This window comes from Halichoerus grypus, chromosome 11 (assembly GCF_964656455.1).
Source record: "Halichoerus grypus chromosome 11, mHalGry1.hap1.1, whole genome shotgun sequence".
NCBI lineage: Eukaryota > Metazoa > Chordata > Mammalia > Carnivora > Phocidae > Halichoerus > Halichoerus grypus.
In genome coordinates this window covers 4,387,877-4,415,812 of record NC_135722.1, presented here as the reverse complement: position 1 = coordinate 4,415,812, position 27,936 = coordinate 4,387,877, and the positions used below count along the sequence as shown (strand labels likewise).

General features: G+C 58.9%; 1 protein-coding gene across 3 annotated transcripts in view; it reads left to right on the top strand.

The window, feature by feature from the left end:
• The window catches only part of IGHMBP2 (immunoglobulin mu DNA binding protein 2), a 34,115-nt gene extending 6,430 nt beyond the window's left edge, over window positions 1-27,685 (top strand). The window contains exons 5-18 of one of the 3 annotated variants that reach the window (XR_013442255.1): window positions 1,612-1,775; window positions 3,063-3,263; window positions 4,965-5,112; window positions 7,568-7,742; window positions 10,075-10,257; window positions 10,572-10,690; window positions 11,206-11,300; window positions 12,222-12,345; window positions 13,188-14,072; window positions 16,297-16,469; window positions 18,956-19,156; window positions 24,906-25,119; window positions 26,379-26,534; window positions 27,398-27,685. Coding sequence is in view for 2 of the 3 variants with exons in the window: in XM_078057684.1 (XP_077913810.1) it covers window positions 1,612-1,775; window positions 3,063-3,263; window positions 4,965-5,112; window positions 7,568-7,742; window positions 10,075-10,257; window positions 10,572-10,690; window positions 11,206-11,300; window positions 12,222-12,345; window positions 13,188-14,072; window positions 16,297-16,469; window positions 18,956-19,153 (2,465 nt within the window). In the remaining variant the exon portion in view is untranslated. Of the gene's footprint in view, window positions 1-1,611; window positions 1,776-3,062; window positions 3,264-4,964; window positions 5,113-7,567; window positions 7,743-10,074; window positions 10,258-10,571; window positions 10,691-11,205; window positions 11,301-12,221; window positions 12,346-13,187; window positions 14,073-16,296; window positions 16,470-18,955; window positions 20,073-24,905; window positions 25,120-26,378; window positions 26,535-27,397 lie in introns of those variants that run through there. The other 2 variants (XM_078057684.1, XM_036073404.2) reach the window with 2 other exon arrangements.
• The last annotated feature ends 251 nt before the right edge of the window (window positions 27,686-27,936 follow it).

Here is a 27,936-nt window from a genome sequence, read left to right as displayed (position 1 = left end):
AAACAAAAAAAAACTTTCAAGTCCTAATTCTAAACACATTTGATTGTTTCTTGGCATCCTTCAAATTGAAGATCGCTTATTTCTGATGAGAAGAGTAATATAATGTGTGTTAATTGTAGAATATTTGGAAATAAAGAAGAGCGTTAGCAAGGGAAACAGAGCACTTGGGAACCTGCCATCTGGAGTTAGCCTCCCTAGTATTTGTGTGTGTTCTAGTCTTTTCCACGTAGAACACCGTGTCTTTCACATACAGACATTACGTGTGCACACACGCACCCCTTCCTTGTCTTTGCGCTTTCTCCTATCCCTCTATGGTCTTGAAGAACCCGTTTTGAGGGGAGCATGTTGTCTCCGCAAGCAGCTGCCGTGATTTGCCAATCCTCCACAATCTGACTTTGCCACTTTCCCAGCACGGCCTCAGTGAACCTTCAGTCTCTCCTGCTACCTGTGCCTACGTGATGTCGGGCCTGTGCCAACCACCCAAAGTTGTGTTGGCTTTAAACACAGGCCTGCTGGGTGGTACCTCCAGGTTCTGCACGCACTCACATTTCAGTGTTTTATTCTGCCAAATATTTATCGAGAGGCTACTATGCGGACACTGAATTAGAAATTTATTTACTGTGTTTTTAGGGAGCTCGGTAAATTGTGGTTAGGTGGGTAGCTAAGGAAAAGGGATGCGGTGCGGAGAGCGGGGTGCGCTGGGGCTTTGGGTCAGGTGGTCTGCTGCTGCTTTTCAGCTTTGTGTCAGTCTGGCCAGGCCAGCTCAGGGCGCTGTGCCCGGGCGTTCTGCTCACTCACGGGTCGGGCGTCTCCTCGCACAGGCGCCCTGCAGAGCTGGACACGGAGCACAGAGCACAGGAGGCAGATAACTGGTCTTCATCATGGAAGATTCCGTGTTCACAAACAGGATTCCCAAATTTGCTCCTAATTCCTTTTTGTCGTTTGTTTTTGTCATTTTATGGGCACTTATAAAGGGGCAACATGGTAGAAATAAGTAACTTAATTTTTATTTTTTATTTTTTGAGAGAGTGAGAGAATGAGTGCACGTGGAGGGGAGGGGCGGCGGGGGAGAGAGAACCCTAAGCAGACTCCCCGCCGAGTGTGGAGCCCGACAGCGGGCTCGTCGATCTCACGACCCTGAGATCATGACCTGAGCCGAAATCAAGAGTCGGACGCCTAACCGGCTGAGCCACCCAGGCGCCCCTAGTAGAAATAAATAGATTCCGAGAAACATTTACTTGAGAAAGGTCTGTTATCGTGGAGCATGAGTTGGCAAACTCTTTAAAGAAGGAGATGGATCGGAAATATTTTGGGCTTCATGGGCTGCTGTAGCAGCCAGAGCGCGTCCGTGAGCGGGCGTGGCTGGGTCCCGGGGAGACCGGGCTCACGGAACAGGCAGCCGGCTGCACTGGGCCTGTGGCCCGTACTCTGCCACTTCCTGTCCCGGGAGGAACCGCTGGAAGCCCAGGCAGGTTGATTCTGTGTCGGCTGGCTGGCTCCCAGGGAGGTCCCGGAGCCCCGTGGGCGGCACTTCCCTCGGTCAGTGCCCCCTGCTGGGAGGAAGCACTGGGGGCACCGAGCGGGAACCTAACCCTGTCGCCTCTCCCGCAGAGCCACCGCCGTTCTGTAACACTTCCCTGGATGCCTCCCAGAAGGAAGCGGTCTCCTTCGCGCTGTCGCAGAAAGAGCTTGCCATCATCCATGGGCCTCCTGGCACTGGGAAGACCACCACCGTGGTCGAGATCATTCTGCAGGCTGTGAGGCAGGGCTTAAAGGTGGGCCCCGTCAACACGCATGAGCTCCCTGTGCCGGGCTCGCAGGCGTTCGGCTGGGTCTCAGCCTGGTCAGGAACACTCCTGCCCGTGTGCTGTGCACAGGTGACCGATCTTCTGAGACGCGGAGTGTTGTATGTTACTGTTCGCTTACATTTTTAATGGCTGAGAAAGGGTCTTTTATTCCCATCTGTGTCAACATGAGTCACCATGGATTCTGAGCATGTGGAAAAATTTCAGAAAATCTTTGTTTCTGAATGTCAGATCACAGTAAGAATTAGAATAATAATGGTCAGCATTTTACCGGGTGCTTTTTACGAAACAGTTATCCTTCTGAGTGCTCTCCATGCATCACTCAGGTAATCCTCACAGAAACCCTGGCTGCTGGGGGCTGCCGGTGCCCCCCGTTTCCAGAGGACCCGGAGCTAAGGGCACAGCCCCAGTCAGGAGCAGTGGGTGGCAGGGCCAGGGTTTGAACTCAGGCAGACTCGCTCTCCAGGGCTCTTGCTCCGAGCCTCCCACTCCTCTGCAGGCAGAACCGCTGCTCCCTGCTGAAGGGAGATCTGTCGCTTGGTCACGAAACTGTCCAGTAGTTTCCTACAAACGAGTGACTTGGTGTAGGCATTTGAAAACTTGATTAAGTGATGACTCACTGGCGGGAAGCAGGTCTGGGGGTTTGATTGGATGCCTTCTCTTTGCATAAACGGCGAGAAAGAACACAGCCCTGTTCCCGCTCAGGCCCTCAGGATGTGGGGAGGGACGGCCATGGCGCCTGCTTCTGAGGCTCATGTGGGGGGGCTGTCCGCCCCGCTGCCCCTGCAGCTGTCACCTGCTTCTGGTGGTAGGGCTTCGGGTTTTTCTCTCCTGATTGAAATCACTACAGAAAATAGTTTTAGGAGCAAGATTGAGCCCATCAGAAAGATTTTCCCTTGTTCCACTTTGTCAGGTGATAAAGTGATTTCACTGGTGATGAGCTGGATGCTCCAGTCCTGATAATTTCAGGGCACGCTTTAATCTTCGGGTCCTTTTTTTCCCCAGTTGCAAGTTATTTAACATTTTTGGTGCTTTGGTGACTAGGAGTTCTTAAGACCCAAGCTCCCGTAGAGTCTGCGGTAATGCGCGTCCTCTAGGCTGCGCCCAGCCTTCCTCCAGCTGTAGGTTTGCGCTCGGACATGACCACTTGTGCACACTCCATCCTCTTTTCTTTATCCTCAAGGTTTTCCCTTTGTTTTAGTGTGAACTGCAGTGGTTAACTAAAGAAGTCACCGAATGTGAGCTTTGCTTCCGCAGGTTCTGTGCTGTGCTCCCTCTAACGTGGCCGTGGACAATCTGGTAGAGCGTCTGGCTCGGTGTAAGCGGAGAGTCCTGCGCCTCGGGCACCCTGCCCGCCTGCTGGAGTCCATTCAGCAGCATTCCCTCGACGCAGTGTTAGCGCGGAGTGACAGCGCCCAGATTGTTGCGGACATCAGGAAGGACATCGATCAGGCCTTTGTACGTAGCTCCTACCAGCGACTGCTCTGCGTGGTTTCTGATCCGCAGTCTTTCCTTGGAGTCACTTCTGTCTGTGTTCCTCTCGCTTTTCTTTGATCTCTGTCAGTTCTTTTAAGAATTTCAAGCATCGGGGAGGCTCAGTCTGTTAAGCATCTGACTCTTGATCAGCTCAGGTTTTGATCTCAGGGTTGTGGGTTTAAGCCCCACGTTGGGCTCCACACTGGGCACGGAGCCTACTTACAAAAAATAAAGAATTTCAGATATCAGGACTGCCCATTAAAAAAAAGGTCTCTCCCAGTTTTATTAAGAAAAAAAGGACTACTTTTGATAGAAACTTGTACTCAGCATGTAATAGGGACTCGACTGCTTTCAAAGTAGTTTCGTGAGTAGGTGAGGGATCATCTTAAAGAAGACATCTCTCTAAGCGTCCCCTAGATCTGGTCACGTTGGCTAGGTAATGTTGGCAAGAAAATAAAAATTCAAAAACTCGTCCCAATTTTTGGTCCATTTTACACTCCCCTGTGGGGGAGAGGCAGCGGTGACGGGTTACTTGGAGATTGGAGAGGTGTTTTATCTTGCAGTTTGGTACTTTGGAGCTTGGTGGTTCTCTGATTGACACTCCCCATTTGCTCGCTGTCAGTTGGCCTCACGGCCTCACAGTGGTGCCCCTCCGTGTCCTGGCCCCACAGGGCGGGGGCCGCGAGTCAGCCTTCCTGTGGGCGTGGAGTAGCGGGGTGGCACTCCAGATGCCAGTGTGGGCCCAGCAGAGGTGGGGACAGGATGAGGCATGTCATTCGAGGGTAGAGGGGGTGTAGGAGTGCGCACGGGTGGTGTTCCCTCCACGGCAAGTGTGGATGACTCCACTTCTTGTTCCCGTTGACTCAGTGCTTTTCAGGGTCTTCTTCTCCATAAGGGAGGCGCAGGAAGACCCTTCCGGTCAACCCTGCCACACTCCATCCTCCAAAGGAGAAATCACAGTTAGGAAGGGTGTCTTTTTTTTTTTTTTTTTTTTTAATTTTATTTATTTATTTTACAGACACAGCGAGAGAGGGAACACAAGCAGGGGGAGTGGGAGAGGGAGAAGCAGGCTTCCCGTGGAGCAGGGAGCCCGATGCGGGGCTCAATCCCAGGACCCTGGGATCATGACCTGAGCTGAAGGCAGGTGCTTAACGACTGAGCCACCCAGGCGCCCCAGGAAGGGTGTCTTTTTTAGTATTACAGAAAGGCCTTAGGTAAGCATTTTATAGGTTGAAGAAAATTTGTTACTCTCTTGTCAAGTGTGGACTAACAGCTGAAGTGTAGCCTCTCACCTGGAAGCAGCTAGAACCCAAATCCTGGGATGGCAGGTGCTCCTTCTTGTCCAGAGCACGTGCGGTGACTGCAGGGTAGGGTGGGGTCCAATTTCTGGTTTCGTCTGAGTTACAGTTCAATCCGCCGCTCGCGTCGAGGGCCTGACTCTGCCCCCCTGCCTCTCCCTGCGCGGGTGATGCTCGCTGGAAGGCCGCAGGGGTGCCAGGAGCTTGCTTACCTGTGTGGATCTGTTGCTCCCTCGAGACAGGTTTTGGACACGTTAGTGGCTCTCGAGAGACTTCGTGAAGTGGACCAGCTGGTTATAAGCAGAAGCACTGCAAGAGCACGAAAGAGCTAAGTTGGTGCAGAGCTGTGTGCACGTATTTATGTGTTCTTGGCTTTTCTTCACAGGCGAAGAACAGGCAGACCCAGGATAAGAGAGAGAAGAGTAGTGTTTGGAGTGAAATCAAGCTGTTGAGGAAGGAGCTGAAGGAGAGGGAAGAGGCTGCGATGCTGGAGAGCCTCCTGTCAGCAGCCGTGGTGCTGGCGACAAACACAGGTGAGGGGAGCGGGTCCGTGCCCGCTGTGGTCCCCTGGAGGGGCCGGGAGGTGCTCTCCCTTCCGCAGTTTGCTGGGGGGGGTGGGGGGGGCGGGGGGCTTGTGTAGAGTTGTCCGGCAATAGTGGGTAGGATCCACCAGGGACTTTTCCTTGTGAGGAGGTTTTCAACAACAAACTCTGTTTGTTTCACTGATACCTAATACAGGGATATTCAGGTTTCCTCTTCTTGAGCGAGCTGCTGTCTTCAAGGAATTTGTTCATTTAATCTAACTCATTGCACGCACAGGTCTAAAGTTGTTCATATCCTCCCCTGACTGTAAAAACTATCTGTGGCATCCGTAACAACATCACTGGTTTCATTCCTGGATCAGGGATTTGGAAATCGGGTTCTCCTCCCTCCCCGGAGCTTGCTGTTCTGTTCTGTTGTTCAGTGACTTTGCTGAGCTGATTCCGAAAGGCCTGTATTGTCGCCCCGGGCGGCCTCTGAAGCCTGCCAGCTTAGGGGGCAGGAAGGAGCCCACAGAGTGCCTCCTGCTCCGGAAGCCGCACATCTGCCGGGCTTGGCCGAGGGGGCTCTGTGTGTGTGTTGGGGCGCACTTTGTACAGCTCTCAGGTCTCACTTCCTGTTGTTGCGGAGCCCGGGGTGAGCCGTCTGCGAGGCTTGCGGCCTCCTCGAGTCTTGCACGTGCATGCACACAGCCTGACAAGTGTGTGTGGCCCACCGGGTCCCCGGGGACAAGCTGGAGCTTTCCCAAGCCCCCATGGACATCTCGCTCCCCGACTCTTCCTTGGAAGTTTGCAGGTTACCTCTTGCTCCAGCTGTTACGAGTTGCTTCAGAGACTCTGATGGTTTTGGGCAAATGCCTGGGGGAAGGGCTGTCTGCATCGGGTGAGCTCCACGTCAGGAGAAATACAGTCCTGAGAGTGGGATCTTCCGGGGAGCTGGCAGACAGCCCCAGTCATGGCATTTCTCTGGGAATGGGGCTTCAAGGGAGTTCTGCCTCCTCGCTGCGGGTTTTTCCCATGATTGCCGGCCGTTGGTTTCAAGGCTCCCACAGAACCGGGGCTGCAGGCGGGGCCTTTCCTGTAGGAACACTGCAGAGCTCTGTGTTCTGGCCCAGATTGAGCCCCTTTTTTTTTGTTGTTGGTTTTTTGAAATTATTGTAAGATTTTATTTATTTGAGAGCGAGAGAGCACAGAAGGAGAGGGAGAAGCAGACTCCCTTGCTGAGTGGAGAGCCTGATGTGGGACTCGATCCCAGGACTCTGAGATCATGACCGGAGCTGAAGGCAGACGCTTAACCGACTCAGCCACCCAGGAGCCCCGAGAGCCACGTGTTTTAAAACAAACACTCCCTGGGTTGCTACAAGCCTTTAGCTAATTACTAGAGTTCTGAGAAAGTTGATTCCGACAATGCTGCCGGTGTTCTTGTTGCTCTCGTGGAGGAAGAGGGTTTCCAGAGGTCCTTCTCCACCTGATCAAATCTTTAAATGTGGTGCTTGCTGGAAATCACAATGCAGCCTCCCCCCCAACTCAGCAAGGTCAGCTTGTGGCCTCTTAAGTCCTCCTGTCCTGTTGGATGGGGAGCTAGGATGGGTCTCCTGGACGTGGTTCTCTTTATACCTTGAGGTTGCATCCATACTCTGAACCCGCCAAGTTCTGCCTCCTCCAGCAGCTTCTCCAGCCATCCTTGCAAACCCCATCCCTCAGGGGGTTCATCAAGACACAGGTCTGAGTCTCAAAGTCATTTGTTAAAACCTCCCTTCCTGTGGCAGGCACCTTCGTACTTTGTCTGTGTTAGTACATATGTACCGTATTAGGATTTGGTCATCGTAACGGCCCTGTGAGGTTCAGGTGGTGCCCACGTTTGTAGATGAGGAACAGGCTCGGGGTGGGTGGCCTGCCCCGGCCCACTGCTGGTTATGAGGGTTGGCGTGGGGCCCGGGTCTTGCTCACACGTGAGCTTTTGCCATGGCACGGCTGTCCCAAGAAGGAGCTGGGGCCGTGGTTTTGTGTTGTCAAGTACACGGGGGCTCTTCCCCTCCTCCCCAGATTGGTGCTTGGTTAATTGTTGTGTGTGTCCAAGAGAACATCTTACGGGGGAATTAATTAAGCTCTAGATTCAGAAAGTGGTACGGAAATAATACTTAGAAATCAGATACCCTTCCAAGGCCTTGGTCCCAGCCCCAAAGGGTGATTGATTCTGGTGATCGGGATGTTGGGGTGGTCCTTGCCTAGGAGCACACTGCCCTACCCTGAAACACAGGTGGGCTGGAACAAGAGGTTTTTAATGTTCTTCCTGAGTGTTTATTCCAAGATGCATAGTTCTTACACAGTCTTAATGCCAGACTGGATTCTGAACTGACTGGCCTGTTGGTGTCTCTTTCGGTGTGGTCGCAGCCTCTAGGACGCGGCTAGCACCTTCCGTGAAGGCTTACGGTTCCGATTTCACCAGGTGCTTCTTCCGACGGCCCTCTGAAGCTGCTGCCCGACGGCCACTTCGACGTGGTGGTCATCGACGAGTGCGCCCAGGCCCTGGAAGCCAGCTGCTGGATCCCCCTGCTGAAGGCCAGGAAGTGCATCCTGGCTGGAGATCACAAGCAGCTGCCCCCCACCACGGTCTCCCACAAGTAAGAGCCCTGCCCGCGGTGCCCTTCTCCGCCCTCTCCCGCCACCCCTTCAGTCCGACCTGGGGCGTGGCAGCCAAGAAGCCCTGACGTGCCCTCTTCTGCGCGTTTCCTGCCTGTTTTATTGCATGCGCTGGTTTAGGTGTCAGGTGGGTCAGGCCGCGTGTGCCCGAGCTCGGGGGTTGTAGCCGCCATGCACATCTCTGTAGTCTCAGCACCTGGCACCGTGCCCAGTCTGGGCCAGTTGAATGGAGTTTCCCTGGCGAGGCCAGCAGGTCGATGTGCCCATTCCCGCCGGGTGGGGTCCGAGAGACAGTTGCTTCTGCGGGTGGGCCGACTGGCCTCTGGGTCGATCAGCTTCCGGCCTGGTGTGGAGTCTTTAGAGTCCTGACCTCTAGGCACATCCTGCCACCTAGGCCACAAGGAGCGACCCTGTAGGCTCCGATCCTACATGCTGTAGATGCAGCGGCGGTCCCTAGTGTTGTGAGCGAGCGCGGCCGCCCCCAGCCTCCTCCTCACCTCGTTCCTGCTGCTCCCCTCATCCACTGCTCCGGCCACACTGGCCTCCTCTGCCCTTGCTGTCCCCGTCCGGACAGCTCCTTCCCGGACACAGGGTGGCCTTGCCGTCCTCCATTCAGTACTCTCTCAGGTGAGCCCCCTTCGTGGCCCCCCGTGACCGCCCTGTCTCAGCGCTTCTCAGTATTTCTGAGCACGCATCCCTCCCCCTCCCTCGCAGTGGTGCGTGTCAGGTGTCTGTCTGTTCCCTGGCCGTCTCAACTAGGATGTGAGTCACATGCAGCTGGGGCCAGGGCTGGTCTTGTGTCCGTTCGCCTGGGGCCGCCCACCATCCCTGAGGCAGGGCAGGCCTTCCCGCGCAGGTGGCTGTCTTCTCGTTCCGCTGCCGCCTGAGACGGTCCTCTCCTTGGCTGTGAGTGTGGACAGGTCCCAGTGGACCTCGGAACGCTCCCTTGGTGTTCTCTGACGGCCGGAAGTGGAGACACGCCAGCGCTTGTCGGGTGGAACCCCGCCAGAGGGGAGTGGGGCCCCCAGGCGGAGGGGCATTAGGTCAGGATCCCTCAGAGAATCCGGTTCCTCAGAGCGGGTGCAGTCCAGGTGGAAATGGGGGGCTACGTTTGGGAAGTTTGTCCTGGTGGGAGAACTGCCCCCCAGGGTGGGAGTCGGCGTGGATCCACGCCTCCGGACAGGAGCTCCGTGGGTGCTATTCAGCGACTTGTTCCGGGGTGCCAGGGGCACTTGAAAGAGAGCTTTGTCCTCCACAGACCTTCGTGTGGAGAGCGTTTGGATCTGTACCCTCGGGGCAGGGACGCCCCCTCCCCTGCTGGGGGACATGTGCCGGCTAGGAGGGCTAGCTCTCTGCGCACAGTAGGGACTGGGGCCGGCAGCTGCTTCGCTCGTGTCTTTGGTGTGAGTTGTTTTCGGTAGGTGTCCGTATCGGAAGAGGTTGACCACGAGGTCTTAGGAGCTTACAGAGCGAGGGCCCCTGAAGTACGATTAGGAACTTTCCCTCGGTTTTAGTGTCACCGACTCGGCGGGAGGTGGTGTGCCTTCCTGGGGAAGAGGAGTGCCAGGCTCCGCAGCTCACTGGCTGGGTGGCCTGGGGCTGGTCACGCCCCCCCCCCCCGTGTCTCTCTCTCCCCCTGGGGAAGTGGGAAGCACAACACGACCTCCTAAGGCTTTGTGAGGATCCAGCGAGTCAGTAGGCGTAAGGTGTGAAGACTGAGCGAACGTTAGCTGCAGTTACGATTAGCAGCGGGTTACTTGCGGCTGAAGTATGTTGGAGTTTAAGGAATTGATCTGTGATGGTTTGCTGTTGCTACTGGAACAAACTTAAACGGCATAGATTAATTGTCTGCGGTTTTGGAAGTCGGAAGTCCAAACTCTGTCTCCGTGGGTTAAAGTCAGGGTGTTGGCAGGGAAGCTCCAGGGGAGGGTTCATTTCTTAGCCCTTTCCAGCTTCTGGAGGCGCCTCACTCCTTCCCCTGGGCCCCACCTCCCTCTGTGAGCCAGCAGGCGGCGTCTTCGACCCTCCGTCTGGTCATGTCTTCTCCCCCGACCCTGACCCTCCTGCCTCCCTCTTAGAAGGACCCCTGTGATCGCATCGGCCCGGCTTAACTTCACACACACAGGTCAGGTCGCATGTTCGCAGGTTCCAGGATGAGGACACGGGCTTCTCTGGGGTGACCACACCCTTAATTTTAGGTCAGAACTTGGTGGGGGGTGGGGTTCTGAGGCTTGAGCGCTGCTTTCCTGGGCCCTGGTCTCAGGCCTGCCGCGGGGACTCAGGCTCCACTTTCTGGTTGCTGTCCTGGCATAGGGCTGCCCTGGCGGGGCTGTCGCTGAGCCTGATGGAGCGGCTGGTGCGGGAGCGTGGCGCGTGCGCGGTGCGGACACTGACGGTGCAGTACCGCATGCACGAGGCCATCATGCGCTGGGCCTCGGACGCCCTGTACCACGGGCAGCTCACGGCCCACCCTTCCGTGGCCGGGCACCTGCTGCGGTGAGTGACTCGGTTCTGCCCTGCCTGGCCTGCCCTGAGTCCCTCGGGTCACCCGAACCGTGTTCAGGAGAGATGTAGAGTCCAAGTCACCTCTGAGGCTGGTTTTCAGGGGGGGAGAGGGGCCTTGCTCTTGCACTTGGGGTGCCCAGTGTCTGATGTTCTTCACGCCCCTCGTATTCCCAGTGGAGCAGCCCGTTCTCCCGTGGGAAGAGCCCATGCCCAAGGGGGTGACAGGAGACGTGAGTTCTGTGGTTAGGACCTTAGCTCCGCTTTATTGCCCTGGCCTCACGAGTTCAGTCTTCCTCTGTGTGCAGGGACCTCCCAGGAGTGGCTGCCACGGAGGAGACCGGCATCCCCCTGCTGCTTGTGGACACGGCCGGCTGCGGGCTGTTTGAACTGGAAGAGGAGGACGACCAGTCTAAGGGGAACCCTGGTGAGCTTGCTTGGACGGGGCCAGCTTCCTTGCTTACACAGACCCTGAGCTCCTCTTCGTAGAAACCAGAGTGTCTGCAGTTGCCCACCTTGGAGGAGCTGAGCGAGGGGGGAGAAGAGGGGAGGTGGGAGCCCGTCCCCGATGAGCTGGGGGGTTCGAGCCAGACGGGAGCACTTGCAGCGCCCTTCTCAGCGGGCAGCACTGGTTCGGGGGGAGGAGTAGGCCTGGGAGCGTGAGGTGGCCCAGCTCTGCCTGCTCAGCCTTCGGTGAGATCCTTGCTCACCCACGGTACCAGCCTGCTGGGCCGCACACTCAGCACTGTGGAGGTAAACTGAGGCTCAGCTGCGTGGCCTGTGTCTTCGTTGTCTAGATCTGCAACCCTGCGGCTCAGGGCATTACCCCAGGCACGGTGTAAGAGGTGCTTGTGGAATCGGGCGGAGGGCTGAGGAGCTAGCATGAATGACGGGGGTCAGCGCGGGGTGACCTGGACTCACAGCCTGCTTGCTGCCCTCCAGGTGAGGTGCGCCTCGTCAGTCTGCACATCCAGGCTCTGGTGGACGCTGGTGTCCAAGCGAGTGACATCGCCATCATTACGCCATACAACCTCCAGGTGCGAGGGGCCACTTTGTGTGCCGGGGCGCAGTCACCCACAAGTGCCACTTAGTGTCTCTGTGACTGTAAACTCCAGGTGGAATCGACCACTTCACGACTGGATCCGGGGCTCACATGACATCAGCAAGTGTCTCTGTCCGTCCGTCCCTTGTACTTGCTGTGCCACACCCCTGCCCCATCCTGATGTCAGCCAGCTTCCCCGCTTGGCTTCGTTTTCTGGACAGCTGCCGGGTGGCCCTGGCTGTTTTGGGCTGGCGCCATCCTTACAGGGCTGCCCTGGGGACCGCTGGTCCCTTCACGGCATCTCCCACAGGGTCTCAGCTTTGGTCTTACGAGTCTGGCTCAAGTCCCCATCTCTGAGCTGGTTGCTGTGGCCAGAGCAGGGTCCTTGCCCATCTCTGGGCAGGAGGGCCGGCTCTGCTTCCTGGGCTGAGCGTGGGATGGGCAGTTTCTTGAAGGAAGATCGGGGTGCTACCTGTTACCTGGAGGAGGGGTGGAGGCTGGGCCAGCGGGAGCAACCATCACCTGCTCCTTTCTTTTCGGGGTTTCTCGCATTTTCTCTCTCGGTGCCTACGTGCTTATCGGTAAAGCCTGTCTTTCTTGGTGGGAAAATGCAGCTGCAGCAAAGTATCATGAGGTCTGTGGATCGGCTGCCACCCCTTCCTGGTTCACAGCCATCACCCAAAGGGGCGTCCGAGGCAGGTGGCTTGTCACGAGCCAGAAGAAACGACATGATGTCAGTGCTGGGCTGTGGGGCCACGTCTGACCTGTTGAGGTGCTGCTTTGTGTGTTCACTGAGCTGTCAGGCGGTGGTCGTGGCTGTTCTGCGGTGTGACGCCCTCTGCTGAGTCCAAGGGCAGAGTGTCAAGGCTGCCCTGGCCTGAGCTGAGCTGAGGACCGGCCTTACTTGGTGTTCCAGGTGGACCTGCTCAGGCAGAGCCTTGCCCACAGGCACCCCGAGCTTGAAATTAAGTCCGTCGATGGCTTCCAAGGCCGAGAGAAGGAGGCTGTGGTCCTGTCCTTTGTCAGATCCAATAGGAAAGGTACGTGGGGCTCAGCAGAGTCCTCTGGGGCGGCACAGAGGGCAGACTGCGGTTCTGCTAGGGGCTGTGCCGGGCGGTGCGAGTGCGGCCTCTGTGAACTCGCCGTCGGGCTGGAGGCAGGCGAGAGAGCGGGCAGGGAGTGGGGGGCAGTGGGGCCCTGACGGAGCCCGCTCGGGGCCAGTGCCGCAGGGGGCAGGAGTGGTCCCTGGGCTGCTGCAGGGTGGGGCCCGGTGCTCCTGGCAGAGGGGACAGAGCGAGAGGCCAACAGCACGGGCGTGCGGGCGCGCCCTCGGGGACCGCCTGGACACCCTGCCCAGGCCGGGGAGGCCCCTGAAGCACAGAGCTTGGTTTTTGGCCTCAAGGTGCAGTTAGCCTCAGGGCCTGGCTTTTATACTGCTCCGGTGTGTGGCCGCTCCTTTTGGTGGTGTACCCAGAAGCAGCTTGTCTGGGCTTTGTAAGGCGCCTTCAGTGGGAGGCTGAGGACGGATGAGAGAGTGGGGAGGGGGTGGCAGGGAGCTAGGGTACTGCAGCGTCCCTCACGCTTTCCCCGCTGCTGGCTGCGGTTACTCTCTGGGCTGGGCTGAGGGAGGAGGTCGTACTTGGAGATGAGCAGTGGTTTGGTAGCTGCCACGTGCCGGCCACGTGTGGTGGAGGCGGATTGGGAGGCCCTGGGCGGACTGTAGGACGCCTGCGCGGGCGGCGGTGTGGGGGCGGGCTGGTGGCCGGTGGAGGAGGGCTGTTTGGTGATCCCCTTGGTGATCCTCACTGCTCGGGTGCAAGAGTCCGTTTTCCATTCCTCAGTCTTGGGTCCGCTCTGCCACTCACCCCTGGCTCATTCCTAGGCGAAGTGGGCTTCCTTGCCGAGGACCGGCGGATCAATGTTGCTGTCACCCGCGCGCGGCGCCACGTGGCGGTCGTGTGTGATTCTCACACCGTTAGCAAGCACACCTTCTTGAAGACCCTGGTGGATCACTTCACGGAGCACGGGGAAGTGCGCACGGCCTTTGAGTATCTTGACGACATCATCCCTGAAAACTACTCCCACGAGAGTTCCCAGGGCCACGGCCGAGCTGGCGCGAAGCCCCACGGCTCTGCGGCGTTGGCCAGGAAGCCTCCTGGGGGCCGGCCGCGGGAGGGGGCCCAGGAGGCCAGAGCAGCTGAGGGGCTGGAGCGGAGGAGGCCGGGTGGGAAGCCCTCGGGCCCTGAGGTCCCTTCTCAGCCCAGGCTCAACGGAGGCAGCCCAGAGGGAGCAGGGAGCGGAGACCGTGCAGAACACTTCAGGGCCAAGATCGCCGAGTTTGTGGCGAGTGAGAAAACTCAGTTGGAGTTTCCTGCTTCCCTGAACTCCCACGACAGGATGTGGATCCACCAGATAGCCGAAGAGCATGGGCTGAGGCATGACAGCACCGGGGAAGGGAAGAAGAGGTTCATCACCATAAGCAAGAGAGCCCCGCCCGCCCCGCCAGCCCTACAGCCTCCAGCAGGGGCCGGCAGCCAAGCCCCTGTCAGGCCCACGGCCCCCAGCCCCACACAGAGCAAGCCCCCTCTTGGGGAGCAGAGCAGTCAGGACCCCCTGAATCTGAAGGCCCTGCACCTGGAAAGGCTGCAGAGGGAGAAGAGCAGGCAGGAGCGGCCAGCCAAGGAGGGGCCGGCCAAGGACGGGCAGCAGGCCTCGCGCTCCGGGCCGCGCACGTTACCAGAGAAGAAGAAGAAGAAAGAAGCAAAAGGTAAGGGGGTTCATCTAATGGGAATACAGGCCTGGTGTCCCCTTAACTGGGGTGTTTGCCCCACCTGAAGCCCGCTTGTCACCCTCAAAAAGGTTCAGGGCTTCTTGGTGCTACTGCCCTGATTCTGCATCTTGCGCCTTGGTTTGGTGTGAGCTCCTTGAGGGCAGTGATTGGTCACGGTGACCTTGGCGTCCCCAGGTCCTCAGGCAGGGCCTGGCAGGTAGAAGGCCCTTGGGGTGCACTTACTGCAGGGGAAGAGCCTGGAAGAGGAGACGAGGACAGTGGACAGGAGCCTGCGGGCAATCGCAGACCTCCGTGCTGGGCTTCATCCGTGTTCCGCTGGGACCCGAGCAGGCTCGCAGGTCGGCTGGCCCGCGTCCTGGCTCCCATCCTGGCGGCGGCGGCTGCGCGCTCGTGTGCTCCGTGGGGCTCTCTGCTCTGCCCCCCGTCCCGCACTGTGATTGAGCATCCACGGGCACTGAGCTTGAAGACCTGGGTTTTCTGGAGGCCTCTGGGTAACCTCTTACTCCAGCTGTCGTTGCTCTCCGAGGAGGACCACACAGCCAGGCGCGTCCTCTTTCTCTCGTTGAGTTCCTGTGAGCAAAGCTGCGCGGGCATGACTCCTGGTCTTAGAAAGCAGCTTCAGGGCCCTGAGGCTGTAGCTGATTCATTATGTGGGGTTTAGTGAGTAGCTCCCACGTGCCCAGCTTTGTGCTGGGGAGTAAGATCACCCCTGCTCTCCAGGGCGGATGTAGAGGCAGAGGGAAGAAATGTCACGTGCCTTTCTAAACCACACCGAGAGGAGGTTAGTACCGTGAAGGGCAGGTGCTGGGACACTGACGGGAGGACCTGGCCTGCCTTCTGGGGGTGTGTGGTGTGTTCACTTGAGGACAGAGGGTCCTGGGGAGACTTCGCCCTGTTTAGGCGATGGTAGCATCGCTCGGTTTTGAAGTGTTTATTCAAGCAGCTACCTTCAGAACTCATCTTGCCCCTCAGGCTCCGAACATGACCTGTCCAGTTGGTCCCCAGACTCTGCCGAGGTCCCCGCCCCTGGGAAGCAGAGCCAGTCTGAGCAGGCTCCTGGGGCCATGGCTGGAGGCCCCTCAGGGAAGGGTACCACTGGATGCCTCAAGGGCTGCCTGCCACTCAGGAGGGTTGGGGGAACCACAGGTGCTGTGGGATAAGTGGTCAGGACTCTGTGAGGTCTCATTTCTGGGTTGGGGCCTGAACACTGTGCCTGGTCCCTGCGTCCTGTTTCCTGAAGACGCCGGCGAGCAGCGAGCACCTTGGCAGGCCTTGTGCGAGCCTCCTGGTACCGCTCCTGGGCCTCAGCACGTCTGTCCCTCCCCTGCCTCGGGGCCCATGTGAGTGCAGCAGAGCCTAGCAGCTCTGCAGCCCGTCTGGGGGGGCGGGCTAGGGGCACCTCCCCATTTGCAGGGGACCGTGCAGAGTCGCACCTGCATGGAGGGACTGGCGTGGCCGTGGCCAACTGAGGCGCCTGCAGGCCAGTGGGGCTGAGCTCACGGTTGCCCCTGGGTCCCCACCATGGCCCACCATCCTGGCCCGGGTGCCTGGCTCTGCGGCATGCCGAGTGTGAAGAATTAACTCAGGGAAAACGCACGCCGGCACGTCTTGTCTGTGCCCGTGCCCCAGGTCGTTGGCGACAGCCGCCTGGCGGATGCCTTCCCGGTGTTCCCTGCACGTCCACGCACAGGTGTTTGGGGTACACATGTGTGTTTCACAGAACTGCACTCATACGTGATCTCGTGTTTTTCTTCCGCCTGTGAGCATTTTCTGATAACTTCGAAAGATTTCTACATACCTGGTCAGGAGTGCTGAGGTCCCCTAACATTGTGATCTGCGAATACGCCGTGGTTCATCCAAATACGCTGTCGTTTCCCCGGTACGGTTAACGTCGTAAGGAACATCGTCGTGTTTAGATGTTCTATTGATGAAAGAGGATGGGCTCTTCAGGGGCACTTTCCATGCACCGCCAGCCCCTTCTAGGAGGTCCGCATGCGGCCCACACCTCCCGGCAGGGACCGGTTATTAGCTCGCTGAAGGAGGGCCGCTCTAGGCTGGACAGACACCGAGCATGACTGAGGGTCATCTGCCTGTTCACTGCGAACTGGAATCGGGAAGCTGGGCGCGGCAGCTCGGTGGGGCAGCCGTGAGTCCGGCGTCTGTGCTCTTCCCTGTTTGAGTGGCCCTTTTCTTCCGCTAGGACACGCGGCTGTAGATCTGCCTGGTGAGGAGGACTTCGAGGCCCTGGTCGCGGCCGCCATCAAGGCTGATAACACGTGCAGCCTCGCTAAGTGCACGGCCAGCGTCGTGACCGTGGGCCAGCTCTGTCTGCACTGCGGCCGCCGCTTCTGCCTCAGCCACCACCTGCCCGAGGTACGGCGGCCCCTCCCGGGGTTCAGACGGCGGTGGGGGGCGGTGTCTGCAGGGCTCTGGGCAGATTGCTCCGCACACCAGTGGTGCCTGGCCGCGAGCACTGGGCATTCCGGACGGACACAGACCCCTGCTTTGTTTTGAATGCATCCGGGTGTGAGGAAGTAAAACGTCACACTTGCCAGGTCGCAACCAAGTTGGTGGGAATTCTGGGCAGAGAGCATTTTGTTCCAGTGTCTTTGGGGTCCGTCAGTGATTAGCCTAGGGGAGGTGGGAGGTGGGGCCTCTGGCCTGCGGTCTGAAATGGGCTGGGTGCCCATTTTCGTTCATTTCTTGAGCCCATTTGGATGGGAATCTCCTCTGCCAGGCATGGGGAGCTGGGGGCCAGAGCAGGCTTCATCTCTGCCCCAGGGGGGCGAGGACCTGTGGGACCTGGGCATGAGGCCACGTCTGGTGCCGCGTGCTGACCATGGTGAGGGAGGACCCGGTGCCGAGCTGGCGGCGGGGGTGGGGGCTGGGCTGGGGAGGGCATGTGTGAAGGCCCCGGGGCGGGGGTGCCTTCGTGCAGCTGGGAGCAGAGCAGGAGGCAGGGTGATGGCGTGGAGGCTGGGAAGCCTGCGCCCTGAGCAGTCGAGCCCTGGGGGTTCGGCACCACCATGTTGCCGGGGCCCTGCCTGCAGCGCAGGGACGGCTCAGGGCGAGGCTGGGAGGTCCTGGGGTGGGTCGTGAAGAGCGCGGAGCGGCGGGCTTGGGCCCTGAACGGGTTGTGGGTCATGATGGAGAGGGGAAGGAGGACCCGGAGGGGCCCGTGGGTTTCTGGTGTGGGCCGATGGGACGTGCAGTGGGGCTCTCGGAGGAGGGCGGGAGGGGCAGGTGTGGGGAGGGCGTGTGGTCCCTGGGCTGTCGCCGTCCTGGACGAGCTGCACGGGGCTGCTGGTCGTGCCCCACTGGGTCAGCGGGTGGGGCTGCTTGCCAAAGGGAGCTCTGCCACCTCTTAGCCTAGAGGGGCCTCCTCCCGGGCAGGGGCTCCTCTCCCTCCCCCTTGCACGCGTGCACACACTTTCCCCTCCTGACACACGCTCGTGTGCGCAGTTTGTATTCGTGCCCGTTGACAAAGCGTGTGGTGTTCTGGAACGCTGTTTATCTAGGACGTTTAGACGTCGTCAGGTGCGAGGTTTGGGCGAGCAGCTGGCGTTACCGGCGTGGCCTGTGGGTCCCTGGTGCGGGGCGGAGGGAGGTGCCAGACCCTGGGCGGCTCCCGCTGCAGGAGCAGCTCCCGGCCTCTGGGAGCACATGTTCCCCATGTGGCCGGAAGTGCCGCGGGGAGCACCAGCACCGTGTCCCGTCTGACGAGAGGTGCTGGCTGCGGGCAGGGCCACAAGTCCCCCTGCTCAGAGACGTTCTGTGGGCTGAGGCTCTGCAGAAATGGCAAGGGCTGGGCGGCGGGGACTGGGCCGCAAGCACCAGCCCTGTCACCTGCCCCTCTTGCGACATGGGCAAACGAACTCAGCCTCAGCCCGAGCCGCTCTCCCCACACGTGCAGTGAGCAGTGTGCCTCAGCCCGAGCCCCCTGACCTGGGTGCGGCGAGGAGTGGGGGGCACTGGGTGTGGGATCCTGGGCCACGTGGAGAGGTTGGCGCCACCCGGCTGTCTCTGGGAGAGCTGTGGCAGGCAGCCTGTGGGCCTGGGGCCGCCCAGAAGGGGCGAGGGTGAGGACACCCCGTGTGGGGAGGACAGGCACTGCGCGGGTGGCCGGCCGCAGGGGTCTCGGTGAGCTGCGCACAGGGCTGGGGGCGCCGATGAGTGAGGTCCAAACTGGGTCCCACCCGGCAGTTCCCAAGGGAACACCCTTGGTCTGTGCGGCGGGTTAGCACGGGCTTTCTAGACAGAACCCGGGACACACACTGGTTGTAGTGCCGGGCACTGGGCAGGCTCGGAGGGTTTCCTTCCGTCTTTCTTCCTGTCCTTTCAAAAACGGAAGGAGTTACGTGAGAGCTTCCTGGAAACACGGGGGCACTTCATCGGGTCGGGCTCGTTGCGGAGCTCCCACCACAGGCCTAGCATTGGGGGCAGATTGAAGAGCGCAGCTTTTGGCCCAGAGGGGACAGTGGTTGTACTTGGGCCGCGTGCTCACGGAAGGGCAGCGTGGCTGCAGGGCACGTCGCCAACGTGTTGATGTTCAGACGCTGCTGCCGGGGGCCCTGGGTGTGTGCACGTCACCCCCCGTCAGGGAGGGTGTGGGGATCTGGCCCTGCACCACCATGTGCACGGAGGACGGTTCGGGCTGAGCTGAGGGCAGGGGTGTGGTTGCGCCCTCGTGCCCCCCACCCCGGCAGCCTGCTGGTGAGGACCGGGTCCGGCTGCAGGAGGAGTAGGGGGCCCCTCCAAGACCTCGTGCTGGGGCTTCATGGTCCCCGAGCTCTGCGATGGGCAGCATTGCAGGGCCTTTGTCCCCGTTTGGCTCGGCACTGACTGCTGTGTCCCCCCAGATCCATGGCTGTGGGGAGAGGGCTCGTGCCCACGCCCGGCAGAGAATCAGCCGGGAAGGAGTCCTGTACGCCGGCAGTGGGACCAAGGACAGGTCCCTGGACCCAGCCAAGAGGGCCCAGCTCCAGAGGAGGCTGGGTAAGAAGCTGGATGAGCTGACCAGCCAGAGGAAGAGTAAACGGAATGAGAAGGAGAAGTGACGGGTGAGCTCCTCACACGCAGCTCCAGAGCTTCTGTCTGAAAAAAACCTGTGAGGGCGAGCAGGGCTGCTTTCTGCTTTCCTGTAGCTGCTCCCCGTGACGGTGTGCAGCCTGGCCCGCCTGCCTGTACCAGGGCCGGGTGGGGCACGGTGTCTGTGGGAGGAAGGGGGAGGTTTTGGACCCTGGAGATGAGCTCTTCTAACCTGACAGCTCTTGGGGGAGGGTGCCTGGGGCATGCGGTCATTGCCACGTGGCCCTCTCTCTGGGCTTGGTGTGGGTCGGTCCGGGCAGGTCCCGTCCCTCTTCTGCCCTGGACCATTTCCCAGTCTCTTCCTTCCTTCCCAGTCAGAACTGAAATCCCACCATCTGAACCTTGGGGGGTGTTGCTGTGAGGGTCCCCCTCAGACTGCCCCAGCCCAGTGCCCCCTCAAGCTTCGTACAAGGAAATTCCCACCGTTGGGGGCCGGCCAGCTTTCAGGCCACCAGAAGGAGGGAGAGCACCTGAAAAGTCAGATCACGCATCTGAGAACGCCGGGTGCCTCTCCCGTGTGTCCCCACGCAGCTGACTTCGCCGAGGCCGGTTTCCGTCTGTGCCCTGTTCCCTGCCGGCTGCGGTGACCCGTCCTGTTCGTGCAGGGCGGCAGACACAGCTCAGGCTGCTCCTGCTCGGTCTGGAGGTGCCCCCGAGGTGCGTGGCCCGAGCGAGCCCTTCGCGGGTGGCGGTCGCAGGAAAGAGCTGTCACAGGGCGGCGGCGCGGCCGACACAAAGCCGAGCCCTCCCACAGGTGTTCTCCAGCGTTCTCTGCCGGCTGCTGTAGTGGGGAGAACCTCAGGCGGATGTCGCAGTTTAGTCTCAGAGTTTTGTTTGTTTAAGCGGGGTATAAATTAAAGAGTAAAATAAAGATCTATGCACACCGCCCGTAGTGTGGTTATGTGTCTACGGTGAACGCGCTTCCCCCTTCCTGCTCCCTGTCCCTTTCCTGGAGTGTCCTGGGGCTCAAGACGAGCCCACGTTTGCTCCGAGCGCTGGGCATCCAGAAGGTGCTGGCAGCACTCGGAGCAAGGAGGTGGGCGTGCAGGGCCCCTGTGGGGGCCTTGTCCCTGTTCACAGATGCCAGAGGGGAGGAAAAAAATCCTTGGCTTTTCTACCAGTTAGAAGGAAAGTGTGAAATCGGGAAGGCTGGAGTTGTAAGCTGGTACAAACCAGCCTGCCTCTGTGGAGAGGTGCTGGGAGCGAGGCTGCTGCCCCAGGAAGAAAGAGGCAGGCGGCATAGACGGCGCTCCCCTGGGGGCTGCCTCCCCCTCACGTCCACGGCCCCGGGTCTGACCACCCGCTCTCGGCCGACTTGGAATGTCCTCTGCCCTCCCCCCCGCCACCAGACCTCTTCACACCTTGCACCTGCTGACCCTAAACACCATTCGTGTCCCTGTGACCGCAGCCTCCCTGACCAGGCATTCAAGACGTCTGTGTTGTCCTGGGGCGCCTGGGTGGCTCAGTCAGTTGGGCGTCTGCCTTCGGCTCAGGTCATGATCCCAGGGTCCTGGGATCGAGCCCCCATCGGGCTCCCTGCTCAGCGGGGAGTCTGCTTCCCCTCTGCCTGCCGCTCCACCTGCTTGTGTTTTCTCTCTCCATCTGACAAATAAAATCCTTAACAAAAAAAAAAAAAGAAAAGATGTCTGTGTTGTCCTTAGGAGCCTCCTCTGTCTTATCCTTCTGCAGCTGGCCCCCAAGTGCCGTTCATTCTGCACGTTTGTTGACTGTGTCTTCGGCTCCAGGCCCACGCACTTGGACCGCTCTGCTTTCGCAGCGCTGGGCCACCCTCTCCCAGGGACAGCCCGTTCCCCTTACCAGCGCGGATGTCCTCTCTGCCACCGTGGCCCCCCACCTTCCCCTTACGTGGACGCCTTCCTTGCTCCTGTCAGCTGGCTCTAGGACTGAATTGTGCAGGAAGGGGAGGTGGTGGGGACCCCACGGCAGTGTGTGTTTGAGGGCCACACGCAGTCCACTGGTTCGTGTCAGCACCGGGGGTCCTGCTGCCTGCAGGAACCACGCAGAGTGTCCCGATGGCCAGCTGCCGTTCTCACTGCCCCCAGCAGCCTGTGGCTGGTGGTAAACAAGGTCGCGAGGTGGTGAGATCTGTGCACACAAAGCAGTGACTCACCACTGTTGAGGGACACAGTGGCAGCCGTCTTGCATGCTGAGCTTGCTTGCTTTTTCTCCCTGTCTTTGTGGTAATAAGCTCTGATCCTCTGGCCACAGCAAGGCCTGGTTCAGGGATGGGCCAGAGTCCGAACAGGGCCCATCAAGGTTCTAGCCTGGGGTCCACACACAGATGCTGATATAAAGATGTTGTCTCTTTTTACTGAGAGTGGCTGGCAGAGAAGAAGCCTCTCTGTAGGAGGGAAGGAGGCCAACACGGAAACAGCCAAAACTAGGGGTAGGGAAATAACAATCACATTGTTTGAGCACCTGGATCCAGCCACACCTGATCCCTACACCGTTCTTCCCAGCGTCCTGAAGTAGTGTCCTTTTTTTTTTAGCTGAAGAAAGTCTGCCTTGGGTTTCTGTCACTTGCAGCTAGAATGATCTTTGCTGGTCCACTGGGCATACCCAGTCCCAGCATGGAGGCAGTACCGAATCAGGACACCTCTGCTCATTAGAGAAGGAGCAGGTCCTGCACCTTCATCCATGTGCTCTTCCCGTGGGCCATGTTGCCAGGAAGAGCTTGAAGTAGGGGAAGGAAGGCAACGCAGCATGGGCTGGGGTGGCCGGAGGCCTCCGGAATCAGAAGGCCCTGCGTGGGCATGCTCTCTCCATGGAATGGGGCTTCAGCCAGTGCCCGCCTCCCTGAGCTCGTCTGCTCCTTGGTGACGGGGTTGAGAACAGTCTTCCCCTCGCCAGCTGTGCAGACACGTCCACGGAATGATCCGTGGGCAGCGTCGCGTGTGTTCTAAGCCCTGGGTCTGGGTTAGCAGGTTCTGCGGCAGCGCCCGGCACGGGCTTCGCTCTGGCCGCCGCGCCCACCTGCCCCTGCACGGAGCCTTCACCCTCCCCCACCGACTTCCACGCAGGCTGGTTTTGACGCATCGTTAAAATGTCAGAGTTGATGGTTGCAACACAAAAAGTTTCCGTTTCTCGTCCCAGGGAGACCTTGTTAGGACAGTGTTTGTAACTGGTTGCTTGAAAAATGTCCTGCATTTGGCCTGGACAGGGTAGCCCAAAAAAAGGGGAAAAAAACGTGCCAAGCCAAACATCTTCCCAGGCAGTGAGGGTGGTCTTGCTGGCAACCTGCAGGCCGCAGCCTTTTCTGGGGGAGCCGCCCGGGGCTGAGGATTCCCTTCTGGGTGGGCACTGAGCGGGGAGCCCTGTCTTTTCTTCTTTTGGGGTGAGGGGACAGTATGGCACAGGATAGAGCCCCAGCTTGGGCCGTGTCAGCCCCGGGGGTTCCTTCAAGATTCACCCCATATGGGCTGCATGACTCGTGCCTCCATTTCCCCATCTGTAAAGTGGGTAAATAACAGGACCTCTCTCCCACCGTTGCTGTGCAGGTGAAATGCTTTAAGGTCACAGGGCCCCCGAAACCATGCCTGGTGCTTCCGTGTTCGGGGAATGTCCGCGAAGCTGCAGACATTAGGAGGGGCGCTTCGTGCGGGTTTGACACACAGCCTTTCCCGCTCCAGTCCTAGGGGAGGGCGCCCGGGGCCCCAGGAGCCGATCAGCTGCCGGCCGGGGTTGCTGGTACAGCTTCGTGTGGGCACGCCAGGCTTCCTTGGGGGCAACGGGGCTCACCCTCACCCCCTGCCGGTGGGCCAAGGACAGCCGCTGGGCCAGCCCCGCTCTGTTTACCCGGGTGGTTTGGATCGTTACCCGGAGGGACCGGGGGCTGACGGGCACCATGCTGCTTTGGGACGTTTTAGGCCCGAGTTATAACCTGGCACTTAAAAGGAACTATGGTGTGTGCCAGGAGCATTGCAAAAGCTGCAGCCTTATTTGGTCTGGAAACTTCTTTGCTTGGAGGAAAAGGGGAACGAGTAAGCAGACCTCTCATCTGGGCAGGCAGATGTGTCATATGCCAGGACTCGGTGTCCAGTGTGAGGATTGTTTTGCTCCCTTCTGTGTGTGGCTGCCTGGCCGCTCGGCTCTCTGCCCTGCCCTCGATGGCCGGTGCGCGGTTGCATCGTGCAGCTCTCCTGAGGTGTGATCGCCAGGTCATAAAGTCCACCCCTGCAGGCCTGCAGCTCAGTGAGCATTGGGGGACGCAGAGGGCTCTGCCGGCCGCCGCCCTGCCCGGCTCCCTCGTGCCCGGCTGCGATGATCAGGCCGGCACGTTCCCTTCCCTCCTGTGTTTGCTGAGAGTTTATTTGTGCATTGAGTTATTTACTTGTTTTTTTTTAATTAACTTTTTTGAGATAGCACGAGTGGGGGGCAGAGGGAGAGGGAGAAGCAGGCTCCCCACTGAGCAGGGAGCCCAACGCAGGACTCGATCCCATGATCCTGAGATCATGACCTGAGCTGAAGTCAGATGCTTAACCGACTGAGCCACCCAGGTGGCTCTCATTAGTTGATTTCTGAATGTTAAACCAACCTCGTACTCCTGGATAAATCCCACTTGGTCATGGTGTTTAATTTATGTGTATGTTGTTAATAGGGGTATATGGTCGGGAGTATTTGGAAACCATTGTTTTCGGGATCTGCTCCAAATCAGAAGTGACTCTCCTTCTGCGGGGCGGCCATGCTTGGGTTTTTTTTCGTGAGATGAGACAGGGATTTCAGGACTTGGAGAAACAGACCCCCTGAAGGGTTTCTCGTGCCCCTTGTCCTCCCCTGAGCGCAGTGCCCAGACCATCCTGGGCGGTAACACACTCGTGTTAGCCCTCACTCCGAGCGTGCACCTTCAGCATCCGCGTGGCCCCCGGGGGGTGGACCGAAGCAGACCCTGCGTCAGGCCATGCGGGGTGGGCTTTGGGGGCGAGTTGGGGCTGCAGTTCTCCGTGGAGTAATGCCCTCAGGCTGTGGCCACTCAGAGGAAGGGATGCTAGCTTCCAGCTTGCGCAGCGACGCTGCGGGGGCTGCTGGTGGCCCTGGCTGTGGGCAGGGGTGGGGGTACCGGGGCGAGATCACACAGCCCACCCTGTGCAGGGAATTTCTGCTCCGTCCTCTGTAGTGAATGAAGGAGCGTCCTGATGTCTCTTACACTCAGTCCTCGAGTCGCGAGGACAGAGCTCCTGGCTTGCTCCTCCCCGTCCGCCTCCGTGCCCTCCCCACTGAGCTCTATGGGGCCAAGCCCTAGAACCCCCCTCCGGTGCGCTGGCTCTCTCTCTGAATGTACGGGAAAACACATTCGTGCGGGTGGCCGGTGCGTTGTTGAGTGGGGAGGGCCCGGGGAGCCGGGAATGACCCTGCCTCTCCCTTCCACCGAGCCGACATGCTGCTGTCTTCTGGGCCAGACAGGAATCGCCACGGCCTGCCTGAGAACAACAGTCGTGCTCTCTTGGTCTTCATTCCTGAATGGTGAGGCAGCAGGACGCTCGGGCCCCAGGGGGCGGCGGGGGGCGCTCCCCAGCCCCCAGCCCCCAGCACGGAGGGCAGCCCGTTTGGTAGGAGGTCAAGGTGACATGGCAAGTTTATGCTGAGAGGCCCTCCCCCTCCCCCCGCCCCCACCTGGCCTGACACTCAGCGGTGATACACAAAATGGAAAAAGTTTTAAAAACATGGAGCCACACTCCAAAGATAAGCATCCCTGTTTTCCAGAAACCCAGCGGGGCAGTCAGAGGCGTGGACACCGTGGGCCTGCAGGGTGCTTTCCCGTGGGTGACAGGACGGACAGGGCCGATTCTCAAGCGGGATCAGAGCCAGGTTCCAACCCCTCTGGAACTAGAAGCCGGGGCAGGACTGCGTGACTCATCAGAGGAGAAAAAGCTGTTCCCGTTACCATGGCTGCACGGTACACTTACCCGAAACTGTGGTACGAACACCATTTACCATGCTCGTGGGTTCTGGGGCTCAGGAAGTCGGACAGGGCAGATTTCAGAGGCCAGCCCTCTGCCTCAGGTGGGACAAGCAGAGCCGCCGCGGGGTCGGCCGACGACAGTGGTCTCCAGCCAAGACCGTGTCTTTGCCTAATTTGCCCTGAGCCCACCCCGCTCCCTTCCCTATCCTCCCCAGTGGCCTCTCCCAATAAACCCCGCACACCGGAGTCCAGTCCCAGGCTCGTATCCCGCAGACCGGGCCTGAGCCTCTCCGTGCAGCCTCGGGGCTGTAAATGCCCAGTCCTCACTGAGGGCTCCCCACTGATGATCTGCTTTGCTGTCTTCCCCCAACTCCGAGTGATCGCCTACTCACATCTCCACTTAGATATTTAAGAGGCATCTCAACCTCACCGCGTCTGAATCTGAGTGGCCTGATCTGCTCCTCAGTAGCGGACTGAATGGTGACCCCCAAAAGATATGTCCGTGTCCTAATACCCAGAACCTGTGAGTGTGAACTTATTTGGATAAAGGGTCTGCAGAGATAGTTAAGGATCTTAAGAATGAGACCATCCTGTGGGCTGGTGGGCCCTAAATCCAATGACAGCTGTCCTTCTAAGAGGCACACAGAGGACAAACACACGAGAGGAGGAGATGGCCGTGTGAAGTCAAAGGCAGAGGCCAGGGAGCGCCTGGGGCCCCCAGAAGCTGGAAAAGGCAGGAAGGACCCCCCCACCCCCACCCCAGAGCCTTTGGAAGGAGTGCGCCCACATCTTGATTTTGGATTTCCGGAAACCACGAACGAATAATTTTCTGTTGTTTTTAGCCACCCGGTTTGTGGTTTGCGTGCTCGTCACCCCAGGGCCGCTGGTGTTTCCACCACACACTTCTGCTCCAGATCCACCTTTTCTCCTCTGCTCTCTGACTCTGGGCTGACGCTCCAGAGGGGGACTGGGAGTTGGGAGGAGGGACTGGGGTCCTGTACTTGCCTGTCCCTCCTGGTGTCCCCCCCGCAGTGGCAGCTTCCCAAACCAGCCTCTTGCCCGACCTCAGAGGCCACCCGGTCCCCTCCCCCCGGAGTTCTGTGGGTCCCGTCCCGTGAGCTCCTGAGTTCTGGACACCCTCTCTGTCCCCGCCTGTCCTCCCTGTGGTAAAGGTGGTGACTGCTTCCTGTGCTTATTTTCTCTGTGACCTCAGTGCCCCAGATCAGATCCCATGGTTTGAGGCGCCCACTGTGGCTTCCCTTGTTCCTGAACAGATCCCGGCTGATACCCTGGTCTTCCAGCCTCCTGCCTTTATTCTCAACCGCGCAGTCAGAGGGGTCATACTGGAGACAAGCAGGGTCTCTGGAGTTAGCCGGATGGAACACAGAACTTTATGACAACCGCCCGTACGTGTCTGCCCGAGCCGCCAGGTTTGTGCTGTTTTCCTTTTCCCGGTGGCGGTCCGTGAAGTCTGCGTGATGGGTGGTGACCAGGGTTGTAACCAAAAGTGAAATGAATGGACTAGAATAAGGTGTGCGGGAGCGATCAGAGCGAACAGACGTGGTGCAAGGAAGCCCTGTGGGGTGAGACCCCCGTGCAGGGGTCTGCGCACACGCCGTGCCCCTGCGGCTCTTTCTGGGACCGCCTCACGGAGCTTTCCAGGCAACACTTGAGTGCGCAACTCGGGGCCATCCCTCCGCGGCTAGGGAGGTGCCTCTTTGTGCTTCTGTCCAGGGACATTTTCTGTAACTGTTGTGCCGATTCATCTCCTCTTATTTTATTTTTTTAAGATTTTATCTATTTATTTAAGAGAGAGAGAGCGCATGAGCAGGGGGGGAGGGAGGAGGGAGGAGGGGCAGAGGGCAGAGGGAGAAGCAGACTCCCCGCTGAGCAGGGAGCCTGATGGGCTCGATCCCAGGACCCTGAGATCATGACCTGAGCGGAAGGCAGACGCTTAACGACTGAGCCACCCAGGCGCCCCTCTAATTAGGTTGTAAACATACATTTGCCCACTTGTCGGATCCGCGGTGCTCTGGGGGCCGAGTCGGGGTGCGGCAGGGTCTCCGCAGCTGCTATTCGTGCCTCCGCTGAGCGCCCTTGTGTTTGTGTGGGATCCCCAGCGCCCCACTGCACCCCGCTGCACAGGGAGACCTGCACACACAGTCTCCCCTGAGACTGGGCAGGAGGCTTCCCTGAGGAGCAGAGGGGCTTGGAGGATCTGATTGCTTCTTCCTTTTTTTTTTTTTTTAATTGTGGTAAAATAACATAAAATTTGCCATTTTAACCACTTTAGAAGGCACAGCTCAGTGGCACTGAGTGCATTCCCACTGTCATGCAGCCATCACCACCATCTGGAAACTGCGCGGGACACACCATCTCCCGTCCCTCCCTCCCCGGGCCCTGGTGAACCTCAGTCGACGCGGGAGTTCCGTCTGCCATCTGTACCCAGAGGTCCTCTGTGACATTAAAGAATTCCTCTTTTTGCAGATACATTGTAAAGCCAACCAGTAGAATCGTTTTATAATCACAGCATACAATCACAAATGTGGACGTTTAATAATAAAAGTAGGATATAAAACTACATGTTCAGTGTCTTCCGACTTAGTTGGAACACCTATCTATGCACAAAAAAGATGAAGAGGCGTAATAAGGCCAAAATGTAAATGTCTGTCGCCTTTGGGATTTGGTGTGATTCTTACTATCTCGTTTGTACTTCTCTGCCTCCTTAGTTTTTGCAGAAGGTGAGTACTGGCTTTGTCATCGGAACAGAACGACTCCTGTTGGCTGGTTTTGCGGCCAGTCGGTGGAACGGGTCACAAGCAAGGACGGGCG